Raw genomic sequence first — 22,404 nt, forward strand, 5'->3', positions numbered from 1 at the left:
CCTACCCACATGCACCCACCACGTGGGTACCTACCGGAGCATGATGGGACGGTGATGCCTATATAAATGTGATGCAAGGCGCGCTTCCATCATTACAGCGACAACAGGCGACGAGTCAACATCGGAAGAACAGAAGAGGAGACCCTGACGTCACAGAAGACCGCGCCGGCTGCCTGTTTGAAATTGAGCTAACACACAAACATAGCAGGCAGCCAGCGCTGAAGAAGAAGGCACCGGAGAGCTGCAGAAGAACCGGGGTTCGCCGAGTCAACAGCGGAAGAGGGGAGAAGATGGAAGAAGCCCCCCGGAGTCCGGAGAAGCCCCCCCCGGAGAGCAGAAGAAGAAACCCCCCCCCCGGAGAGCGGAGAAGACCCCCGGAGAGTGGAAGAAGACCCCCGGAGAGTGGAAGAAGACCCCCGGAGAGTGGAAGAAGACGCCCCCCTGGTAATAGAGCTAATAAAGAAGACAAGGGGGGCCTCCGGAGCAGAATAATAAATTATTTTAAAAACCCTTGTGTTGTGTGTTTAATAACTTTTACTTTTTGCCTACAGGTGAATGGATAGGGGTACGATGTACCCCATATCCATTCACTTAGGGTGGGGGGCCGGTATCTGGGGGCCCCCTTATTAAAGGAGACTCCCAGATTCCGATAAGCCCCCGCCCGCAGACCCCGACAACCAATGGCAAGGGTTGTCGGGAAGAGGTCCTGTCCTCATCAACATGGGGACAGGGTGCTCTGGGGTGGGGGGGCCCGCAGTGCGCCCCCCTGCCCCAGAGCACCCAACCCCCCCATGTTGAGGGCATGCGGCCTGGCACGGCTCAGGAGGGGGGGGACGCTCGCTCGTCCCCACTCCCATTCCTGACCGGCCGGGTAACGTGCTTTGGATACGGGTCTGGTATGGATTGTAGGGGGACCCCCTACGTCAATTTTTCGGCGTGGGGGGGTCTCCTTACAACCCATACTAGACCTAAGGGCCTGGTATGCTCCTGGGGGGGAACCCATGGCGGTTTTGAATTTAAAAATTGCCGTGGAGTTCTCCCTCAGGAATGCATACCAAATGCCGTCGCTGGAATGGGCCTTTACAATGTGTGACTAACTTTCCACATTATAAAACCAGCCCTAGTTTTGCGCAGGCAAATTCGGAACTTACGCAGAAATCAAAGTGCTGAAATGCTTTGAAAATCTGCTTAAGTCCTCATTTGCATACGCAAAGCTGCATTTCAATGAGAAATGCCCCCAGTGGCGGATGCGGTACTGCATCCTAAAATCTGACCGTGTAAGTGTCTTACACATGTCAGATTTTCTGCCTAACTTTGGAAAAAGCCTTTTGAGAATCGTTTCCAAAGTTAGGCACAGGGATACGCAGGCTGAACAGCAGTTAAGTCTGCGTATCTCTTTTGAGAATCAGGCCCATTCTTTCCACTGATCACCAATGTAAGGAACATTCTTCCCACTGATCACCAATGTAAGGAGCATTCTTTCCACTGATCATCAATGTAAGTGACATTCTTCCCACTGATCACCAATGTAAGGAACATTCTTCCCACTGATCACCAATATAAGGAACATTTTTCCGATTGTCCACCAGTGTAAGAGACATTCTTCCCAATTTTGTTTATTAAAAGTCTTGCAAACAAAAAGCATAAAATCACTATAAGATATACATAAATATACACATATTTACATAAATGAAAATAAATATACCAAATCTGCTCTCAAACAAAAGACTTTAGGCTGCATTCACACCTAAGCGACAGCCGCGTACGCGTGTAGCGGCAGATTTGCCGCGATTACAAATGTTTCTTTTTTTTTTTTTTTTTTTCTAAAGTATTCCCATTGCTGTCTATGGGAAAACGCGCCTGTCGCGTGAAAAAAAGGGTCCGGGACTTTTTTTCAGGCGACAGGCGTTGCGCGTCTATGAGATGTGAACCATCTCCATAGACGGCAATGGGAATTCTCCCCTCAAGCGACAGAAGCGTCCCGCGTCGGGCGTTTTGTCGCTTAGGTGTGAATGGGGCCTTACAGCAAAGCAAAAATCATGTAATCACCAGGAAAGTAAATCTTAATACAAACTCACACCACTACACCAGACAAACCTGCAAGGTCAAGAAACAAACCCGCACCCATTATGCATGCAGCCCTTCTAAGAAACGTCCAACACCATACATCTACCTATTTCTACCTCAATTACCCGCCGGCGCGTTACCATATCGGTTTCAAAAAGTACAGCAACTCCGCTGCAGGGCTCAGCCGCAAGAGACCAAAAGGAGGGACGGCATCTCCACTCCCTTTTTGCCAGGTGGACATCGGCCAAAGTATGGAGCCAGGTCTCTTGCAAAAATAAAATCTCGGCATCAAACTCGCTGAGCAAAAATAAGGCCATATCACAAGCTCTTGCAGATTTAATGCTGGCGACATTAATGGTCGCCACCTTTATCGGAGGGGGAACTGCCATCAGGATGATTGGGGTAGTCGTTTCTTGACCTTCACCACACTCTCATCACCAGAAACCGCTCTCTTCAAACAACGTGACTCATCCATAGATGAAAAAGAAGAAGACAAAGACATCTTTTCACCTGACAACACATTAAAGGTGTTACCAAGGGGAACCCCTCCTGGATCCGACTCTGAGGAAGAGACGACCGGTTTTCTTGTCTTTCTCTTCATTTTTTTCCTCCTCCTAATCTTCTCCCACCCCTCCTCATCCGAATCCCCATCAATGGAATGTGAAACATGGGGTACGGACACCCTTCCATCAGCCCCACCCCCATCCAGCACCCCCACATTCCCCTGACCACGCTTGCGGTGCCGAGGGGCAGGGACTGGAGGCTGAGTGGGAAGATCCGCTAAACCTGCCCCCCCAGCAGCCTCCGCCAGTCTGGAGGATCTACGAATAGATGGATTAGGGACAGGAGGGACAGATTTAGGGACCACATCTCTAGGGGGAACAGAAACAGATGTCACAGACACAGAAGGGACAGACTCAGGGACCACATCACTAAGGGGAACAGAAACAGATGTCACAGACACAGGAGGGACAGACTCAGGGACCACATCACTAGGGGGAACAGAAACAGATGTCACAGACACAGGAGGGACAACAAGAGTTTCAGTGGCCTCATCCTCCTTATCCAGCCTCTGCAGCTCAGCCTCCAACCCTGGCAGGTTATGTAATGCCTCCGGGCATTGACTGTACGGGTGACCAAGTTTTTGGCACAAATTGCACCGAATGTCAGTACAGTCTTTAGCCAAATGGCCAAGCTCCTGGCACAAAGAACATTTCTTGCGGGTGCAGGTGGAGGCAAAATGGCCCTTGTCACCACATTTATTGCACACCTTAGGCTGACCCTGGTAAAAAATGGTCAGCCTGTCCCTCCCCAGAAAGGCTGAACAAGGCAGATGTTGAACAACATTTCCCTGCACCCCCAATTTTAGTGACACTGTCCAGGCCCCTGTCCATATCCCATGCTGATCAAGGACCTTCCGCAGTGGAGCGAGGACTTCACCATAGCGGCGTAACCATACTACCAAATCAGCCTCTGGGATGGATTCGTTACGCACAAGGATCGTCACTGATTTTATTAGAGGCTGCCTGGAAACCACCTTTGGCATCCAACCATTCCACTGCGGAAGGTCCCTGCGCCCCCTAAAACGTTCCCAAAATAAATCCAGACCCTCAGGTTTTACAAAGGATAAATCAAATTCCCAACTCCCAACGGGACAAATCAAAGCAAAAATGTCTGCGACTTTGAACCCCATTTCCAGGATCAACTCGGCCACCCTCCCCCTTACTGGTGGGGTCCCCTCCCCTTCCCACTTCAGCTGGACCACATTTCTCCGCTTATACCCACCAACCATCCCCCCACTAAACCCCCCCAAATTGTGACCACCAACATTTGCACAATTCCCCCCACCCTCCTTGGTGCGATTCCCCAAAACCGACGCGTAACTCCCAGCAGATAAAACATTTGTTTGTTTTGAACCATCTGACACATTTGCAGCAGATATCGATTGCACAGATTTGGTCTGAACAATCGGCGAGTCTTTCCTCTGCTGAGCAGGGGGAGGAATGTCATTTTTATTTTTCCCAGCAGTATTAACCCCTTCACCACCCACCACATCCATTGTTTTATCATTACTGTCATTTTTAGAACTTGCTGGAATATTCACAGTTCCTGCAGTCTTCCCAGCAGTGTCAGTTCCCTCTGCTGTGCTTGTAGAAGCTTCAGCTGGTCGGTTCTCTTCTGTCAGGACAGGGTTGTCATCAGGGGATAGTGCAGGCTGGTCTGATACTGCAGCAGGTGAAACCTCCATTGCTTCTTCCACTGCACATGGTGCAATATGCTGATCCCCTCCCCCACCACAGGGAGGCTCAGGTGAGGCAATCTCATTGCTGGTAACAGGCATACCTTGTACAGAGGAACTACAGGTCCCAGCAGAAACTCCAGGCAGCGCTTTGCACAAGGCCTTCCCTTTCTGCTCCTTAGTCAGGACACCGTCCACCACAGCAGGTTGGGCAGACATGTTGGAAGGCAGTGAGGTGTGCTGAGATTTCTCCACCTGTACTGGCTTGGCTTCAGGGACTTCTGTAAAAGCAAGCTTGTTTGCTCTCAGGGGTGACTCCATCTCCTGGATACATTTCAGGGTGCCATGCTCACTCTCAAAACCCTGGCTGGTTGCCGTCGGCGATTCCAAGCCCTGACATGGAGGGAGAGGTGCAGAAGCAGATGGACCCGCGTCATCCATTATCTGAGGCTGTTGCTGGTCCCTGGAACTTGCTGTCTGGCTGGCAAATCTCCTCTCATTAGCAAACTTTTCTCCACTTTTATCTTTCAGCTTTTCCAATAATAAAGATTGTTCCTTTACCTTTTCCTCCAATTCCTGCAACTCAGGCTTCATGGCCAAACGATTTTTACTCCAGGCCTGGAAATACTTGATTTTGAAGGATTTGTGTTCAGCCTTCAAAATTTTAAGTTTTTCTTCAGCTCTTCCAATCGCCCTAAAACGATCAATGCTCTTCTGACTGAAGACATTCGCATCCACAGCAGGGCCTGGACCTACAGACAGATCCTCCACCTCCTCCTCACTAGGCCCCGTATCATCAGGGGGATCCGTCCCGGGGCCTCCCCCAGGATCAGGCATTATTCCTGGGCCAAGCTAGCAGGCAAGGCCCAGGCTTGAAAAAGGTTGGATCTCTCAGAGAGCTCCTTGGGTGTGTCCTCCTCCTTCTTCCCACTGATCACCAATGTAAGGAACATTCTTCCCACTGATCACCAATGTAAGGAGCATTCTTCTCACTGATCACCAATGTAAGGAGCATTCTTCTCACTGATCACCAATAGGAGGACCATTCTTCCCACTGATCACCAATGTAAGGAACATTCTTCCCACTGATAACCAATGTAAGGAACATTCTTCCCACTGATCACCAATGTAAGGAGCATTCTTCTCACTGATCACCAATGTAAGGAACATTCTTCCCACTGATCACCAATGTAAGGAACATTCTTCCCACTGATCACCAATGTAAGGAGCATTCTTCCCACTGATCACCAATGTAAGGAACATTCTTCCCACTGATCACCAATGTAAGGAGCATTCTTCTCACTGATCACCAATGTAAGGAACATTCTTCCCACTGATCACCAATGTAAGGAACATTCTTCCCACTGATCACCAATGTAAGGAACATTCTTCCCACTGATCACCAATGTAAGGAGCATTCTTCCCACTGATCACCAATGTAAGGAGCATTCTTCTCACTGATCACCAATGTAAGGGACATTCTTCCCACTGATCACCAATGTAAGGAACATTCTTCCCACTGATCACCAATGTAAGGAACATTCTTCCCACTGATCACCAATGTAAGGAGCATTCTTCTCACTGATCACCAATGTAAGGAGCATTCTTCCCACTGATCACCAATGTAAGGAACATTCTTCCGATTGTCCACCAGTGTAAGGGACATTTTTTCTACTGACCACCAATGTAAGGAACATTCTTCCCACTGATCACCAATGTAAGGAACATTCTTCCCACTGACCACCAATGTAAGGGACATTCTTCCCACTAACCTATAATGTAAGGAGTGTTCTTTCTGCTGATTACTTATTAAAGCAGCCTATTGAAATGAATGTGATGCCAATGCACCCCAAAATGCCCAAAAATTGGACATTACCTTTTGTTTTGTAATGCAACGCACTACCATGTGATGGAATGCTCTACAACAAAGATGCGTTTCCTTATACACTTGCACTGGGGAAGAATCAGTAAAGCACAGCACTGCTATGTCTATGTATGTAATAGAAAAATCATTTATATTTCATTGCAAACTAAACATATAAACATAATAATAGGTTTATCTTTATCAATTATCTCTTTGACGTTGATTAAAAAAAAAAAAAAGAAAAAAAAACACACACTGCAGATTTCCCCCGGGACACGATGGATCAGGTGATGTGTCAGGTTGGCAACTGAATGAAGTGACTCACCCCAGCTAATTATTTAGGAAATAAAACCCTCCATTCATATACGCTTTAACATGTTAATGTTGTTTTAAAAGCTGTTTTAATTTTTTTTTTAAAGCTGCCATTTAATCAGCTTTTAAATGTGTTTATGTTTCGTATATTTTGTCTTCTCTGGTTCCTCCTTTCCCTTTTCATCAACAAGCTAAAAAAATAAAAACATTTTACCGTATTTTTCAGGCCATTTTATTAAAATGCTTATAAAACACAGCGCAGTCTTACACACGTGCCTCGATGCGCTGGCGGGATAAAAACAGAACAGAAAAGGGGCAAAAACAACATCGACCAAACAAGTGACAATAAAACAATAACAATCAGCGAACAAGAAAATATAAAACATACAAAGTTAAATATATAACATTTAGAGCTATTAGAATACTTGGGGGCAGATCCACAAAAGGATTACGCCGGCGTATCTATTGATACGCCGGCGTAATTTTAAATTTCCTGCGTCGTATCTTTGTTTTGTATCCACAAAACAAGATACGACGGCATCTGGGATCGATCCGACAGGCGTACGTCTTAGTACGCCGTCGGATCTTAGGCCTCGTACACAGGGACGGACTGTACGCTGAAAAAGGTCCGCCGGACCGTTTTCAGCGGACATGTCCGCCCGGAGTTTTCTGTCTGATGGTTGTACACACCATCAGACAGAAATCCGCACGTACGCGATACGCGGTGATGTGGCCGCGCCATCGCCGCGACGATTATGCGGCGACGTGCACGGCCCTGGAAGGTCAATGCTTCCACGCATGCGTCGAATCACTTCGACGCATGCGAGGGATGGCGGCCGCAAATTATCAAATTAGTATGCAAATTAGCTATTTACGGCGATCCACGAACGTACGTCCGGCCAGCGCATTTTTTTACGTCGTTTTCGTTCGGCTTTTTCCGGCGTATAGTTAAAGGTGCTATATGGTGGCGTACTCAATGTTAAGTATGGCCATCGTTCCCGAGTAAAATTTTTAATTTTTTACATCATTTGCGTAAGTCGTTCGCGAATAGGAATTTGCGTAGAATGACGTCACCGTCGTAAGCATTGGCTTCTTCCGGTCAAATTTCGAGCATGCGCACTGGGATACCCCCAGGGACGGCGCTTGCGCAGTTAAAAATAAACGTTGTTTACGTCGGGTCACAATGTATTTACATAAAACACGCCCCCATTACATCCATTTGAATTCCGCGCCCTGACGCCGCGAGAGATACACTACGCCACCGTAACTTATGGCGCGGATTCGTTGTGGATTCAATTTAAAAAAGATAAGTTACGGCGGTGCAGCGTATCTTAGATACGCTGCGCCCGGCGCAGATGTATGTGGATCTGCCCCTAGGTCTAATTCAGGTACTTACACTGCTTGTAAGGTAAAAATATGTTCAATGATGGATTAATGATTACAGAGCTGCAATAATGCGTTTACAGTTCAGGATAGATTTTCAAATAATAAAACGGTCGGTGTATACTTCTTTTGTTGGCTTGTATTGAAATAACAAACTTTGCTCACTGTCATGTTTGTTTTTCCCAAAACAGAGCCATGCTCCATTATCTCATCGTGTTACTGGCAGTGGTGAAGCAAGGCACCCCAAGCTACCGCCCCCTAGAGGAATCTCCTTGTGCAACGGTATGAAGTAAATGACTATAGGCAAGCATTCTGCACATATGCAACATATGCACCAGCATCTGCAAGTACGCCAGGGAAGGATTGTTCACACTGGAAACACATTTTCAACGTTGAAGAACGTTGCAATGGGTACTCTATTTAAAATGAATGAGCTGTCTATGCATACAAAATTGCTCCTGCACCACTATTGTCAGAGCATATGGGTCTATGCATTGCACATTAACACAAGTGCATTGCAGTGCCCTGTAGATTTTTATCCCTCAATCTTTTCCCCATAGAATGTTAAAATTCCCCAATTATCTCAAAATTAAATATAAAAATGTCCCAATCATCAACTTTAGAATATAAAAATGCCTCATTCATCTTCCCATAGAATAAAAATCCCCAAATCATCTCCCTATTGAATATAAAAATGCCCCAATCATCTCCCCATAGAATAAAAAATCCACAATCATCTCCTCATAGAATATAAAATTACCCCAATAATTTCCTCATAGAATATAAAACTTCCCCAATCATCTCCTCATAGAATATACAATTACCCCAATCATCTACTCATAGAATATAAAAATTCCCTCAATCATCTCCCCATAAAATATAAAATTACCCCAATAATTTCCTCATAGAATATAAAACTTCCCCAATCATCTTCCCATAGAATATAAAAATTCCCCAATCATCTTCCCATAGAATATAACAATTCCCAAATCATCTCCCCATAGAATATAAAATTACCCCAATCATCTCCCCGTATAATATTAAATTCCCCAATCATCTCCTCATAGCATATAAACTTACCCCAATCATCTCCCCATAGAATATAAACATTCCCCAATCATCTGCCCATAGAATCTACAAATTCCCCAATCATCTCCCCATAGAGTAAAAATTCCCCAATCATCTCCTCATAGAATATAAAATGACCCCAATCATCTCCCCATAGAATATAAACATTCCCCAATCATCTGCCCATAGAATCTACAAATTCCCCAATCATCTCCTCATAGAATCTACAAATTCCCCAATCATCTCCTCATAGAAAAAAAATTCCCCAATCATCTCCTCATAGAAAAAAAATTCCCCAATCATCTCCTCATAGAATATAACATTCCCCAATCATCTCCTCATAGAATATAAAAATTCTCCAATCATCTCCTCATAGAATATACAATTCCCCAATCATCTCCTCATAGAATACAAAAATTCCCCAATCATCTCCTCATAGAATATAAAAATTCCCCAATCATCTCCTCTTAGAATCTACAAATTCCCCAATCATCTCCTCATAGAACAAAAATTCCCCAATCATCTCCTCATAGAATATAAAATTACCCCAATCATCTCCCCATAGAATATAAAATTCCCCAATCATCACCTCATAGAATATAAAATTCCCCCAATCATCTCCCCATAGAATATACAATTCCCCAATCATCTCCACATAGAATATAAAAATCCTCCAATCATCTCCCCATAGAATATGAAATTCCCCCAATCATCTCCTCCATAGAATATAAAATTCCCCAATCATCTCCTCATAGAATATAAAATTCCCCAATCATCTTCCTCATAGAATATAAAATTCCCCAATCATCTTCCCATAGAATATAAAATTCCCCAATCATCTCCTCATAGAATATAACAATTCCCCAATCATCTCCTCATAGAATATAAAATTCCCAGATCATCTCCCCATAGAATATAAAAATTCCCCAATCATCTCCTCATAGAATATAACAATTCCCCAATCATCTCCTCATAGAATATAAAATTCCCAGATCATCTCCCCATAGAATATAAAAATTCCCCAATCATCTCATCATAGAAAATAAAATTCCCCAATCATCTCCTCATAGAATATAAAATTCCCCAATCATCTCCTCATAGAATATAAAATTCCCCAATCATCTCCTCATAGAATATAAAAAGTCCCCAATCATCTCCTCATAGAATATAAAACGTCCCCAATCATCTCCTCATAGAATATAAAAAGTCCCCAATCATCTCCTCATAGAATATAAAAAGTCCCCAATCATCTCCCCATAGAATATAAAAAGCCCCCAATCATCTCCTCATAGAATATAAAAAGTCCCCAATCATCTCCTCATAGAATATAAAAAGTCCCCAATCATCTCCTCATAGAATATAAAAAGTCCCCAATCATCTCCTCATAGAATATAAAAATTCCCCAATCACCTACTCGTAGGCCTCGTACACACGACTGAGTTTCTCAGCAAAAAAACAGCAAGAAACTTGCTGGGATTTTTTTTTTTTGCCGAGGAAACCGGTCGTGTGTACATTTTTTGACGAGGAAACTGTCGAGGATCCCATCGAGCCAAAAAGAGAGCATGTCTTGTTTTTCCTCAACGGGAATGGAGAAACTTGTCTTGTCGAGTTCCTCGATAGCCTAACAAGGAATTTGACGAGGAAAACGATGTGTTTCGCCCATCGAGTTCCTCTGTCGTGTGTACGAGGCTTCAGAATCTACAAATTCCCCAATTTGTAGATTCTATGGGGAGATGATTGGGGAATTTTATATTCTATGTGGAGATGATTGGGGAATTGTATATTCTATGGGGAGATAGAATATAAAATTCCCCAATCATCTCCTCATAGAATCTACAAATTCTCCAATCATCTCCTCATAGAATCTAAAAATTCCCCAATCATCTCCTCGCATTTTCTAACGTCGTCTGTAGTCGGCTTTTTCCGGCGTGGAGTTAAAGCTGGTATTTTGCAGCGTATAGATAGACTTGCCATGTTAAGTATGGCCGTCGTTCCCGTGTCGAAATTAGAATTTTTTTTTGCGTAAGTCGTCTGTCCTAGCGACGTCATTTAGTGCAGTGCACGGCGGGAAATTTCGCGACGACGCATGCGCAGTTCATTCGGCGCGGGGACGCGCTTCATTTAAATGAAACCCGCCCCCAACCCGCCCAATTTGAAATCCGCCGCCAGAAATACACTACGCCACCGTAACTTACGGCGCAAACTCGCTGAGGATTCGAATATACGCCAGGTAAGGTACGGCGGCGTAGTGTATCTCTGATACGCTGCGCCGATCTAAATGTATGTGAATCTGGCCCATAGAATCTAAAAATGTCCCAATAATTTCCCCATAGAATATAAAAATGCCACAATAATCAACGTCCCCATTGAATGTAAAAACTCTCAATCTTCTCCCCATAGAATGTAAAAAAAGCCCCAATCAAAATCCTATAGCATGTAAAAATCCCCCTACCATCTCCCCATAAAACAAAAAAACTTGTATTAATTCCCACATCATCGGAAGATTACTACTGTGGGGTATTTGGGGAAAGGGGGAGGACAGAAGACTTCAATAAAGACAGAAGCCATTAACATCAAGGGACAAGTATTGTCCCTTGTGCTGATATCGGAAAAAAAACATTAACCAAACATAGGCTTTAAACTACAGTAGTACCCTGCATTACGAGCATAATCCATTCCAGAAGAATGCTTGTAATCCAAAGCACTTATATATATATATCAAAAACGAGTTTCCCCATAGGAATCCATGGAAACTCTGATAATTTGTTACACAGCCACTGCTTGTCTATGCATTACCGCAGGTGGGAGGCGCCGGAGACACTGGGAAACACTTTGTGCGGGCGTAACGTATCCTATTTACGTTACGCCTCAGCAACTTTTACAGGCAAGTGCTGTATTCTAAAACGAAAGTTGCGGCGGCGTATCGTAAATAGGCCGGCGTAAGCCCGCCTAATTCAAATTTGGTAGATGTGGGCGTGTGTTATGTAAATTTTATGTGACCCACGTAAATGACGCTTTTTACGAACGGCGCATGCGCTGTCCGTGAAAGTATCCCAGTGCGCATGCTCCAAATTAACCCGCAAGAAGGAAATGCTTTCGACGTGAACGTAAATGACGCCCAGCCCTATTCGCGAACGACTTACGCAAACAACGTAAAATGTTCAAAATTTTACGCGGGAACGACGTCCATACTTAACATTGGTACGCCGCATTTACGCCCCATATAGCAGGGGTAACTTTACGCCGGGAAAGGCCTAACGTAAACAGCGTATCTGTACTGCGTCGGCCGGGCGTACGTTCGTGAATTTGCGTATCTAGCTGATTTACATATTTCTAGGCGTAAATCAGCATACACGCCCCTAACGGCCAGCGTAAATATGCAGTTAAGATACGACGGCGTAAGAGACTTACGCCGGTCGGATCTAATACAAATCCATGCGTAACTGATTCTAAGAATCAGGCGTATACATACGACGGCTCACACTCAGAGTTACGACGGCGTATCTGGAGATACGCCGGCGTAACTCGTATGTGAATCCGGGCCTCAGAGTTTTTCCAAGCGTCACTGGCGCCCCCGCACCTCTGGCCAAATACGGTACTGCACACCCCTGAGGCTTGAATGCCGTATTGCGAAACGCTCGTAAACTGCGTTACTTGCAATCCAAGGTTTTAGTCCATAATTTTGCTGAATTTGAAACTTGATTCAACCCCTACACACCACCTGAAATATTAACGTTCATAAATGAGAGTCTGACAAAGTGAAGCAAGGGGGATGCAAAGTTGAGAAGCCATTTCTGAGAAAATTTTAACATTTAATACAATATTTTAATATTTTTCTTTTTTATTTGAAGAATATATTATTATTATTAAAATTAGTAGTAGTATTATATATCATTATAATCATGATAATTATAATAATAATAATAATAATAATAATAATAATAATAATAATAATAATAATTATTATTATTATTATTATTATGGTTATTATTTTAATTAATAATTATAAATTGATTAATGTAAGGGGGTCTTACAGTTTAGAGTGAATTATGCATGCTCTACAGGACCTAAATCTGTCTGTTCCTGAAAAAAATAGATTTTGCACTTTGATATACATTTTGTTTTAATCTTTTTTATTGACTAGAGTGTCTGTTTAGGACACAGTGATGAGATTGATAATATAAACCATGCTTCAGTCAGTTCATTGTCAGCGCAGTGGGAAATTCGTTGCACATACTGTCTATTTGTGTGATTTATTCCAAGGCACACTATTATTTATAGGGGTTTCCCTCAGGGGGACAGTTATATAGCATAGAAACTGACTGGTTACTGATCTATGGCAACTGAATTATGAATAGAATATAAATGTGCTATTGTAACAAGGACTTGGGATCTGATTCTGAAACCTGTTCACTATTAAAATACTATTCCACATAAGTTATTTAAAAAAAAGTTCCCAGGTAGGATTAATAAATTAACGAGGGCCTCCAGTCTAAAGTAAAAAAAAAAAAATGTTTCTATAGTTTCTATAGGCAGCACTACCTAGAACTTAAAGCGGAGGTCCACGCAAAAAGTGAACCTCTGCTTTTCGGAACCCTCCCCCCCTCCGGTGTCACATTTGGCACCTTTCAGGGGGGAGGGGGGTACAGATACTTGTGTAATACAGGTATTTGCACCCACTTCAGCAAATAGATTCCCACGGGAGTCACGCCCCTTCCCGTGACTCACGTGGAGAATGGAAGGCCACCAAGCAGGGGAAGCCGCCGGTAATGTAGAGCAGGAGAATGGGAGGCCGGCGAGCAGGGGAATCCGCCGGTGATGAAGAGCAGGAGAATGGGAGACCGTCGAGCAGGGGAAGCTGCCGGTGATGGAGAGCAGGAGAATGGGAGGCCGCCGAGCAGGGGAAGCCGCCTGTGATGGAGAGCAGGAGAACGGGGAAAGCCACAGAGCAGGGAAAGCCGCCTGTGATGGAGAGCAGGAGAATGGGAGGTCGCTGAGCAGGGGAATCCGCCAGTGATGGAGAGCAGGAGAACGGGAGGCCGTCTGTGATAGAGAGCAGGAGAATGGGAGGCCGCCGAGCAGGGGAAGCTGCCGGTGATTGAGAGCAAGAGAATGGGAGGCAGCCGAGCAGGGGAAGCCGCCAGTGATGGAGAGCAGAAGAACAGGAGGCCGCCGGTGATGGAGAGCAGGAGAATGGGAGGCCGCCGAGCAGGGGAAGCTGCCGGTGATGCAGAGCAGGAGAATGGGAGGCCGGCGAGCAGGGGAAGCCGCCAGTGATGGAGAGCAGGAGAACAGGAGGCCGCCGGTGATGGAGAGCAGGAGAATGGGAGGCTGCCGAGCAGGGGAAGCCGCCTGTGATGGAGAGCAGGAGAATGGGAGGCCGCCGAGCAGGGGAATCCGCCAGTGATGGAGAGCAGGAGAACGGGAGGCCGCCGGTGATAGAGAGCAGGAGAATGGGAGGCCGCCGAGCAGGGGAAGCTGCCGGTGATGGAGAGCAAGAGAATGGGAGGCCGGTGAGCAGGGGAATCCGCCAGTGATTGAGAGCAGGAGAACAGGAGGCCACCGGTGATGGAGAGCAGGAGAATGGGAGGCCGCCGAGCAGGGGAAGCTGCCGGTGATGCAGAACAGGAGAATGGGAGGCCGGCGAGCAGGGGAAGCTGCCAGAGATGGAGAGCAGGAGAACGGGAGGCCGTCGGTGATGGAGAGCAGGAGAATGGGAGGCCGTCGGTGATGGAGAGCAGGAGAATGGGAGGCCGGTGAGCAGGGGAATCCGCCAGTGATGGAGAGCAGGAGAACGGTAGGCCGTCGGTGATGGAGAGCAGGAGAATGGGAGGCCGTCGGTGATGGAGAGCAGGAGAATGGAAGGCCGGTGAGTAGGGGAAGCCGCCAGTGATGGAGAGCAGGAGAACGGTAGGCCGTCGGTGATGGAGAGCAGGAGAATGGGAGGCCGCCAACGAGCAGAGGAAAGCAGTCATTGATGGGGTAAGTGCTAATGACCGATCGAGGGGGGGCATACTGTTTGTCACCCCCCCAAAAAAAAATTCCACCAGCCGCCACTGACCAGGGTGATGCCTCAGGCATCATCCCGATACAAACACTTGAAGTCCAGCCATGTACGAGTTCATCGCTGGTTGGCAAGTGAAAATAAATAAGAGAATCAAAATTGCAATGAACGTCTTGCAGCTTTTGCGATTGAGACTTGGCTCCATTCCACAGAAGAACATCTTGGAAAAAGCTAAATATCATTTTTTTCCTTTTTCCCTAGCATGTACGCAGTTGTCCTGGCAAGCCTTTATTTTAATAGTATTATTTTAATGACAGAAGTCGTCCCAACCCTCATCTTGCAGTAAGTTTGACGTGAGCAGGGGAGAAGCTGGGCAGAACATATCCATTCATATGTGCGGCGACCTCTCAATGAGAATCTCTGAGCGGAGAAAGTCGGGCAGATAACAATACGCTTGACCGGTGCCAAGTTCCTGCAAGAATCTGGAAGAGAGGGGAGTTTTTCCTCTGGGAAGTTCGGCTCCACAGCATGATGCAGCTTTTTATAGAGCAGAACAATTCAGCCATCCACCAGGACCTGAGAAATTATGAAATGCGTTTTTCGTGGAAGAGATATTTACTTGGACATGGAAATGCCAAAAAGCCGTCACGCCTGATTAACTTTGAGAACCTCGAAAAAAAACAATGTCGTGACTTCTGGGAAAAAGATCTGATTAAACACGCTGAAAGGTTGTCAGAACGCACCGGAAAGGCCTTAAAGTGCACCTGTCACTTTGGTTGGCCATAGATGAGGCCTTGGGGTTGATTTACTAAACAAACAAAGGGCAGTTGCACTCTGCACATGCAGTTGCTCCAGAGCTTAGTAAATGAGATAAAATTTCAGTACCCAATCAAAGAGTACCCACCCAGGACTACCCATGTGGAGCAACTGCTCCTGCAGAGTGCAAGTGCACTTTGCAAAGTGCACAGTGGATTTGCCTTTAGTAAATCAACCCCATTGGACCATGCTTCATAGGGGTTTTTAGGCTTGCTCTGCATTAAATGTGGGTCTAGAGTTGTATGAAAGGAGGTTTGTAATTTTTCAACCTGATTAACTCTAATGAGCAGGGCCCTCTGATTCTTTCTGTATTGAATTGTATTGTAACTCTTCTGTTTGCCCTCATGTTGTAAAGAGCTGCTAGGCATGTGCAAAAGGGAAAAATTTGTTTAGTTTCGTTTCATTTTAATTCGTTATTTAATTAATTTCGTTAAGTTAGATTCGTTAATTTAACATGTGTTAAATTCGTTTTCGGAATTCGTTCTTTTTCGACCGAATTTCGAAAGATCCGGTCGGATTATAATAAATATTTCGACCGGATTCGATAATATTTCAATCGGATTCGAAAACAAATTCTATTCGAATCTAATTCAAAAACAATTCGATTCGAAAACCAATTCAAATGAAAATTGAAAGCAAATTTGAATCAAAATCTAAAAAATATAAATCGATTTCTAAAAAAGAATCCAGTAAAATAGAATATAAAATAATAAAACAATAGAATGAAAATCAAAGAATAGTAAAGAACAGAATGGAATTTAATAGAATGTAAACAAATACAATAGAATATGACCTGGCTTCTTCTATCTATCTTCTATCTATCTTCCATTTTCTGAAATTCGAAATTCATATAGAATGAACTCAAATCCGAATAGAAAAATATTAGAACAGTAGAATAATAAATATATATATATATATATATATATATATATATATATATATATATATATATATATATATATATATATATATAAAATTACATTTATATATATAACCATCTTCTGAAATTCGAAATTCATATAGAATGAACTCAAATTCGAATAGAAAAATATTAGAATAGAGCAGAAAAAAATATATTTATATATATATGTGTTGAGTTATTTTGAGGGGACAGCAAATTTACACTGTTATACAAGCTGTACACTCACTACTTTACATTGTAGCAAACTGTAATTTCTTTAGTGTTGTCACATGAAAAGATAGAATAAAATATTTACAAAAATGTGAGGGGTGTACTCACTTTTGTGAGATACTGTATGTGACCCAATCATACAGTATATTTGATAAATAGATACTTCCTTTATTGAAATTTGGAAAACACTTGTACAAACATATATGGCTCTAATCAATCCTGATGTACTAATTTCAATTCTTGAGGCGCAAAAAAATGCCAGGACAGTACAAATATCCCCAAATGACCCCTTTTTGGAAAGTAAGACGGGACAAAGTATTAAGTAAGAGACATGGTGATTTTTTAAAGTTGTAATTTTTTCGTCAGAATTTTTTTTTAAAAAGAAGAAATTTTAAAAATGTATTTTTTATTCTTACAATTTAGTTAAAGTGATTGTAAAGTCTTTTTTTTTATATAAACATAATAAACATGTTATACTTACCTGCTCTGTGGAGTGGATTTGCACAGAGCAGCCCTGATCCTCCTCTTCTCAGGTGCTTCTTCGGTGCTTCTGGCCACTGGCAGCTTGCTACGGGGGCACCCAAGCCAAGCTGCAGCTTTGTGTGTCCATTCAGACATGGAGCTGCGGTTCAACCCTACCTCTCGTTCTCCTGATTGGCTAACTGACTTTGATTGAATGAATGAAAAACTTGTATAGCGCTACACATGCGAACTGAATCGCCTCAAGGCGCTTGGTATACATTTCCTTCTAATTTGGCCTTCAGAATAGGTGGGTCTTGAGTTTTTTCCTGAAGGCCTAGTGATTCATTTCTGTTCGGATATTGGTTGGTAATGCGTTCCACAGTCGGGGTCCTTGGACTGCAAATCTTCGTTCTCCTTTTGTCTTGTAACGGGCCTTGGGGATTTGAAGTAGATTTTGGTTAGTTGACCTGAGAACGCGATTGACAGCAGCAGGAGGCAATGGCACATCTGCTGTGTCTCAGACAACCAGGAGGGAGAGTCCTGACTGGCTAAGACCATCATGAACATAGCTGGATAGAGATGGGGCTCAGGTAAGTATTAGGGGGGCTGCTGAACACAGCCAGCTTTTTATCTTAATGCATGCATAGAATGCATTAAGATAAAAAACCTTCTTACTTTATAACTCCTTTAACAAGCTGTCACCAGTGTAACATTCACACTTTGGGGGTTATTTATGAAAGGCAAATACACTTTGCACTACAAGTGCACTGCAAGTGCACTTGGAAGTGCACTTGAAAAAGCAGTCGCTGTAAATATGAGGGGTAGATCTGAAATTAGGGGAATCTCTGCTGATTTTACCATCTAGTCATATGCAAGCTAAATTGCTGTTTTTTATTTTCCTTGCATGTCCCCCTCTGATCTAAATTGACTGCACTTCCAAGTGCACTTTTAGTGCACTTTCAAGTGCACTTGCAGTGCAAAGTGGATTTGCCTTTCGTAAATAACTCCCTGTGTGTGCTATTGTGAAGCTGTGATTGGCCACAGCTAACACATGGTACAGATGCACTGTGATTGTCCCTGTCTGTACCACATGATCGTTGTGACCAATCACAGAGATCAGCACAATGAATGGTATGAATGGAAGCCATTCATTGTGTACAATTGCCATGTGATCTGCTGTGATTGGTCACAGCAATCACATGGCACCAGCAGCAGCCCCATACACTGATTTATCATCTGCTGTATCTTGTGGACACAGCCAGTGACAGACCGTGCCAGAGAGCAGCCCGCAGGATAAGCATGTGGCTCAATCCTGAGAGAACCATATATGAGGTCCACGCAGGATGGCAACGTTAATGCTTGGTCGTCATTCTATTATAGGCTGGGCAGGAAGCAGTTAAAGAAAATTTTGCACACATTATGCTTTATTCCACCGTATTTGTATTTAGCTAACTTAAACTGAGAGTTCAATTGGGCTTTAAAGTGAACCCGTTGATTTGCTCTCATGAGCAACTTTGTATGTATCAAAATAATGTAATAATAATTCTGCCAGTCACCACCATTCATAATCTCCACCTTAACAGCTTCTTCTAGCAATTCTAATTCCCTGTGAAAGTGCACAATCATTTCTCTGGAGAGTAGATTAGGAAGTGTTGCTGTTGGAATTTGAAGTTCTAATGGAAATGTTTACCATTCCTCAGCCACTGCTGCTTCTCTCCCAGCATCTGATCCCATGGGGCCAACTCCATCGAAGAACTTCAAAGACCCAAGGAAGACACTGACCGGGAGAATGTGTTTTATGTGCTGTAATCTCAGCCAACCCATATTCCCCCCACAACATAAAGTACAGCAATTAATATTTTAGCTTGGAACACAAAGTAACACTTAAATCCATCACAGGATTCCAAGCCAACTGGGAGAAATTCCTAGTGGAAAGGGGCATACCTCCAGCACTGAGCTGGGAAAATAGGACTTGTAGGAAAGGACTTTGTGCGCTTCGCGTCACATGGTTTAAGGGTATGAGGTGTTGGTTTATTAACACTACTCATTTAGTAAATAAGCTTTAATCAATCTAGTGTGCTAGCCATATTCCTGCTGTTTTAACTTCCTCCTGCGTCATTGGGTATTGAGAGTGAGCGCAGGTTTACTTTTTTTTTTTTACAAACATTCACTTTGCAAAGTGACGACCTTGTATACTTTTAGCCAGATTCAGAGAGGTTTACGCCGGCGTATCAGTAGATACGCCGTCGTAACTCTGAATATGCGCCGTCGTACATTTAAGTGTATTCTCAAATTGAGATACACTTAAATGTAGCTAAGATACGACTGCCTGCACTGTCATATCTTAGCTGTCTAGTTCCGCCGGCGCTAGGGGCGTGAACGCTGATTTACGCCTAGAATGCGTAAATCAACGAGATACGCCTATTCACGAACGTACGCTTGCCCGTCGCAGTAAAGATACGCCGTTAACGTAAGGCGTTTTCAGGCGTAAAGTTAGTCCAACAAAAAGCTGGCCTAGCCAATGTTAACTATGGACGTCGTTCCCGCGTGAAAATTTTACGTCGTTTGCGTAAGTCGTCCGTGAATGGGGCTGGACGTAATTTACGTTCACGTCGAAACCAATAAGTCCTTGCGGCGTACTTTGGAGCAATGCACACTGGGATATGTCCAAGGACGGCGCATGCGCCGTTCGTTAAAAACGTCAATCACGTCGGGTCACGATTCATTAACATAAAACACGCCCCCCTGTTCCTCATTTGAATTAGGCGCGCTTACGCCAACCCATTTATGCTACGCCGCCGTAACTTAGGAGGCAAGTGCTTTGTAAATACAGCACTTGCCTCTCTGACTTACAGCAGCGTAGCGTATATGCGATACGCTACGCCTGCACAAAGTTAAGCCAGTCTTTCTGAATCTGGCTATTTAACTCTACTGAGTGTATTTATGGCAGAGTCATTATAGTAAGTAAAGTATAAGTATTGGGACTCCTGTCTTTACACGCACATAAACTTTAATAGCATCCCAGTCTTAGTCCGCAGGGTTCAATATTGAGTTGCCCACCCTTTGCAGCTATAACAGAACACCTGTTTTAGTAGGGTGGATTTGTTAGAAAGGGGGGTTTTACGGCATTTGTGCTTGAATGGGAAATATGGGGGGGGAGAACTAGTGTTAGGAGAGGGGATTTGGGGATGATTTGGGTCAGAGGGATTTGGAGGGGGATGGAGGATTTATGCTTAGAGGGGAATTCGAGGGGTAGATGATTTGTGCCAGGAGGGATGATTTTGGGAGGAAAATTATTTGAGCTAGGAGGGGGATTTTTACTGGAAGAGGGAGAATTTTTACTTGGGGAGAATTTTGGCTTGCAAAGAGAAGTGTATAGATTAGAGCTTGAACTTCGCCCTGGGCATTAGGTGACCTTGTCCCTGCACTGCCTCTGCAATATATATGATTCATACACTTGTCCCCTGTAATATGTACATTACAGACACACATAACCCCTGTGCTCTGTGCATTACCAACTTCAGTCTCTGATCATTACATACTTCTGACCCCTGCACTCTGTATGTAGTCACAAGTTTTTGTTTTGAGTAGCAGTCCAGGGCGAGAATAGACAAGGTCAGGCAGACCTGAATCCAGGACATAGGTGAACAGACTAATACAGGCCATAATTGGGTAAAATTTCAAACTCATTTTCTTTTAAAAATCATAAATTCGGTGCATTTGGGATTCCGATGGTGCCACCATTGATTTTGAACTTCAACCAACCAAGCCTTCAATGATGGAACTTTTACAGGGCATTGAGGTTGATGGTGAGTGCATCTTGGGCAGTATTAATGTCAATTCTTTATATACCAATATCTAATAGCAACATGCAATAGTAGCAGTTGAATGGGCCTTGAACAGTACCAACAACGAAAGGAAGCAACACGATTTTTTGATTCAGTCTATAGATCTGGCCATGAGCTACAATTTTCATCTGGCATGAGAAGAATTTTTTCAGACAGAAGAAAGGTGTGGCCATGGGGGTTAAATATGCCCCCTCCGTGGCCAATCTGTTCACAAGCCAGTGGGAGAAGGAATCCATTTTTGATAATGACATACCCCAACTGAAATTTTATAAGAGATATATAGATGATATCATTATCATCTGGGCAGGATCACAGGATTCATTTTCACAATTCCTTGGGGAGATTGGGAACAACTAGTATGGCATTTCTTTCTCAGCAACATTTGATCAGCAATGTATACATTTTTGGGATCTTGTAGTTTTTAAGGATAACCACCGGTTACTCACTAAAACTTCAAGGAAGTTGACAGGAATGGATATATCCCACTGGGAAGTTGCCATCATCCCAGATGGTTGGGATCCTACATCCACTACGTCTTTCTCATTTGACTTTCCTTTCAACTCCATGAAGTCTAATTATACCCCCACACACATCAGCCAATTTTAGCGCTGGTGAAATTGCTGTTTTTGTTGCCAGATGGGTGGGTGCTATCCCTAAATATCAACTGATGAGAGTAAGATGCAATTGTGATAGGAAAGATTGTTATGATGTACAGGTTGACATTTTAGTAGTCAGGTTTATTGAAAAAGGATATAATTCTAAAGTTCTAGAGAAAACTAAGAAAATGGTTGGAGATATGAGTACAAAGGATCTACTTAAAGAGAAGGAGACTAGTAGAAAGGATTTTGGAGTTGCCTTCATGACAGGGTTCACTCGCCAGAATAAACAGATGGAGAAAATCATTATAAAGCATTGGCCCGTATTATTAAAAGATGTCGAATTAAGAAAATATGATCTGATAGGCGGCAGTTAATTTATACCAAGCCTCCCACAGTACGCTTAAAACTAGCCCCAAATGTAGTGGATCCGCCCCAAAAAAGTTTACACTTTTTTTGGATCAAGTGGGATTTTTCAGTTGTGGTAGGTGTGTGATTTGTAGGACTTCCAAATCTAGGATAAGGAAGACTACACATTTCACATATTACTCACGGGGGGAGTCATAGAAGATAAAAAAGTTCATCACTTGACCACGCATGTCACTTACCTTTT

The 22,404-nt window shown here is 43.7% G+C and overlaps 1 protein-coding gene across 1 annotated transcript in view; it reads left to right on the forward strand.

The window, feature by feature from the left end:
- Positions 1–22,404, forward strand: part of LRRC32 (leucine rich repeat containing 32) — an 81,902-nt gene that overhangs the window by 46,332 nt on the left and 13,166 nt on the right. Inside the window, exon 2 of the mRNA XM_040340000.1 lies at positions 8,057–8,147. Within this exon, the coding sequence (XP_040195934.1) occupies positions 8,061–8,147 (87 nt within the window). The 5' untranslated portion in view covers positions 8,057–8,060. The remainder of the gene's footprint in view (positions 1–8,056; positions 8,148–22,404) is intronic.

The sequence above is a fragment of the Rana temporaria genome, chromosome 2 (genome assembly GCF_905171775.1).
Source record: "Rana temporaria chromosome 2, aRanTem1.1, whole genome shotgun sequence".
Classification (NCBI taxonomy): Eukaryota; Metazoa; Chordata; class Amphibia; order Anura; family Ranidae; genus Rana; species Rana temporaria.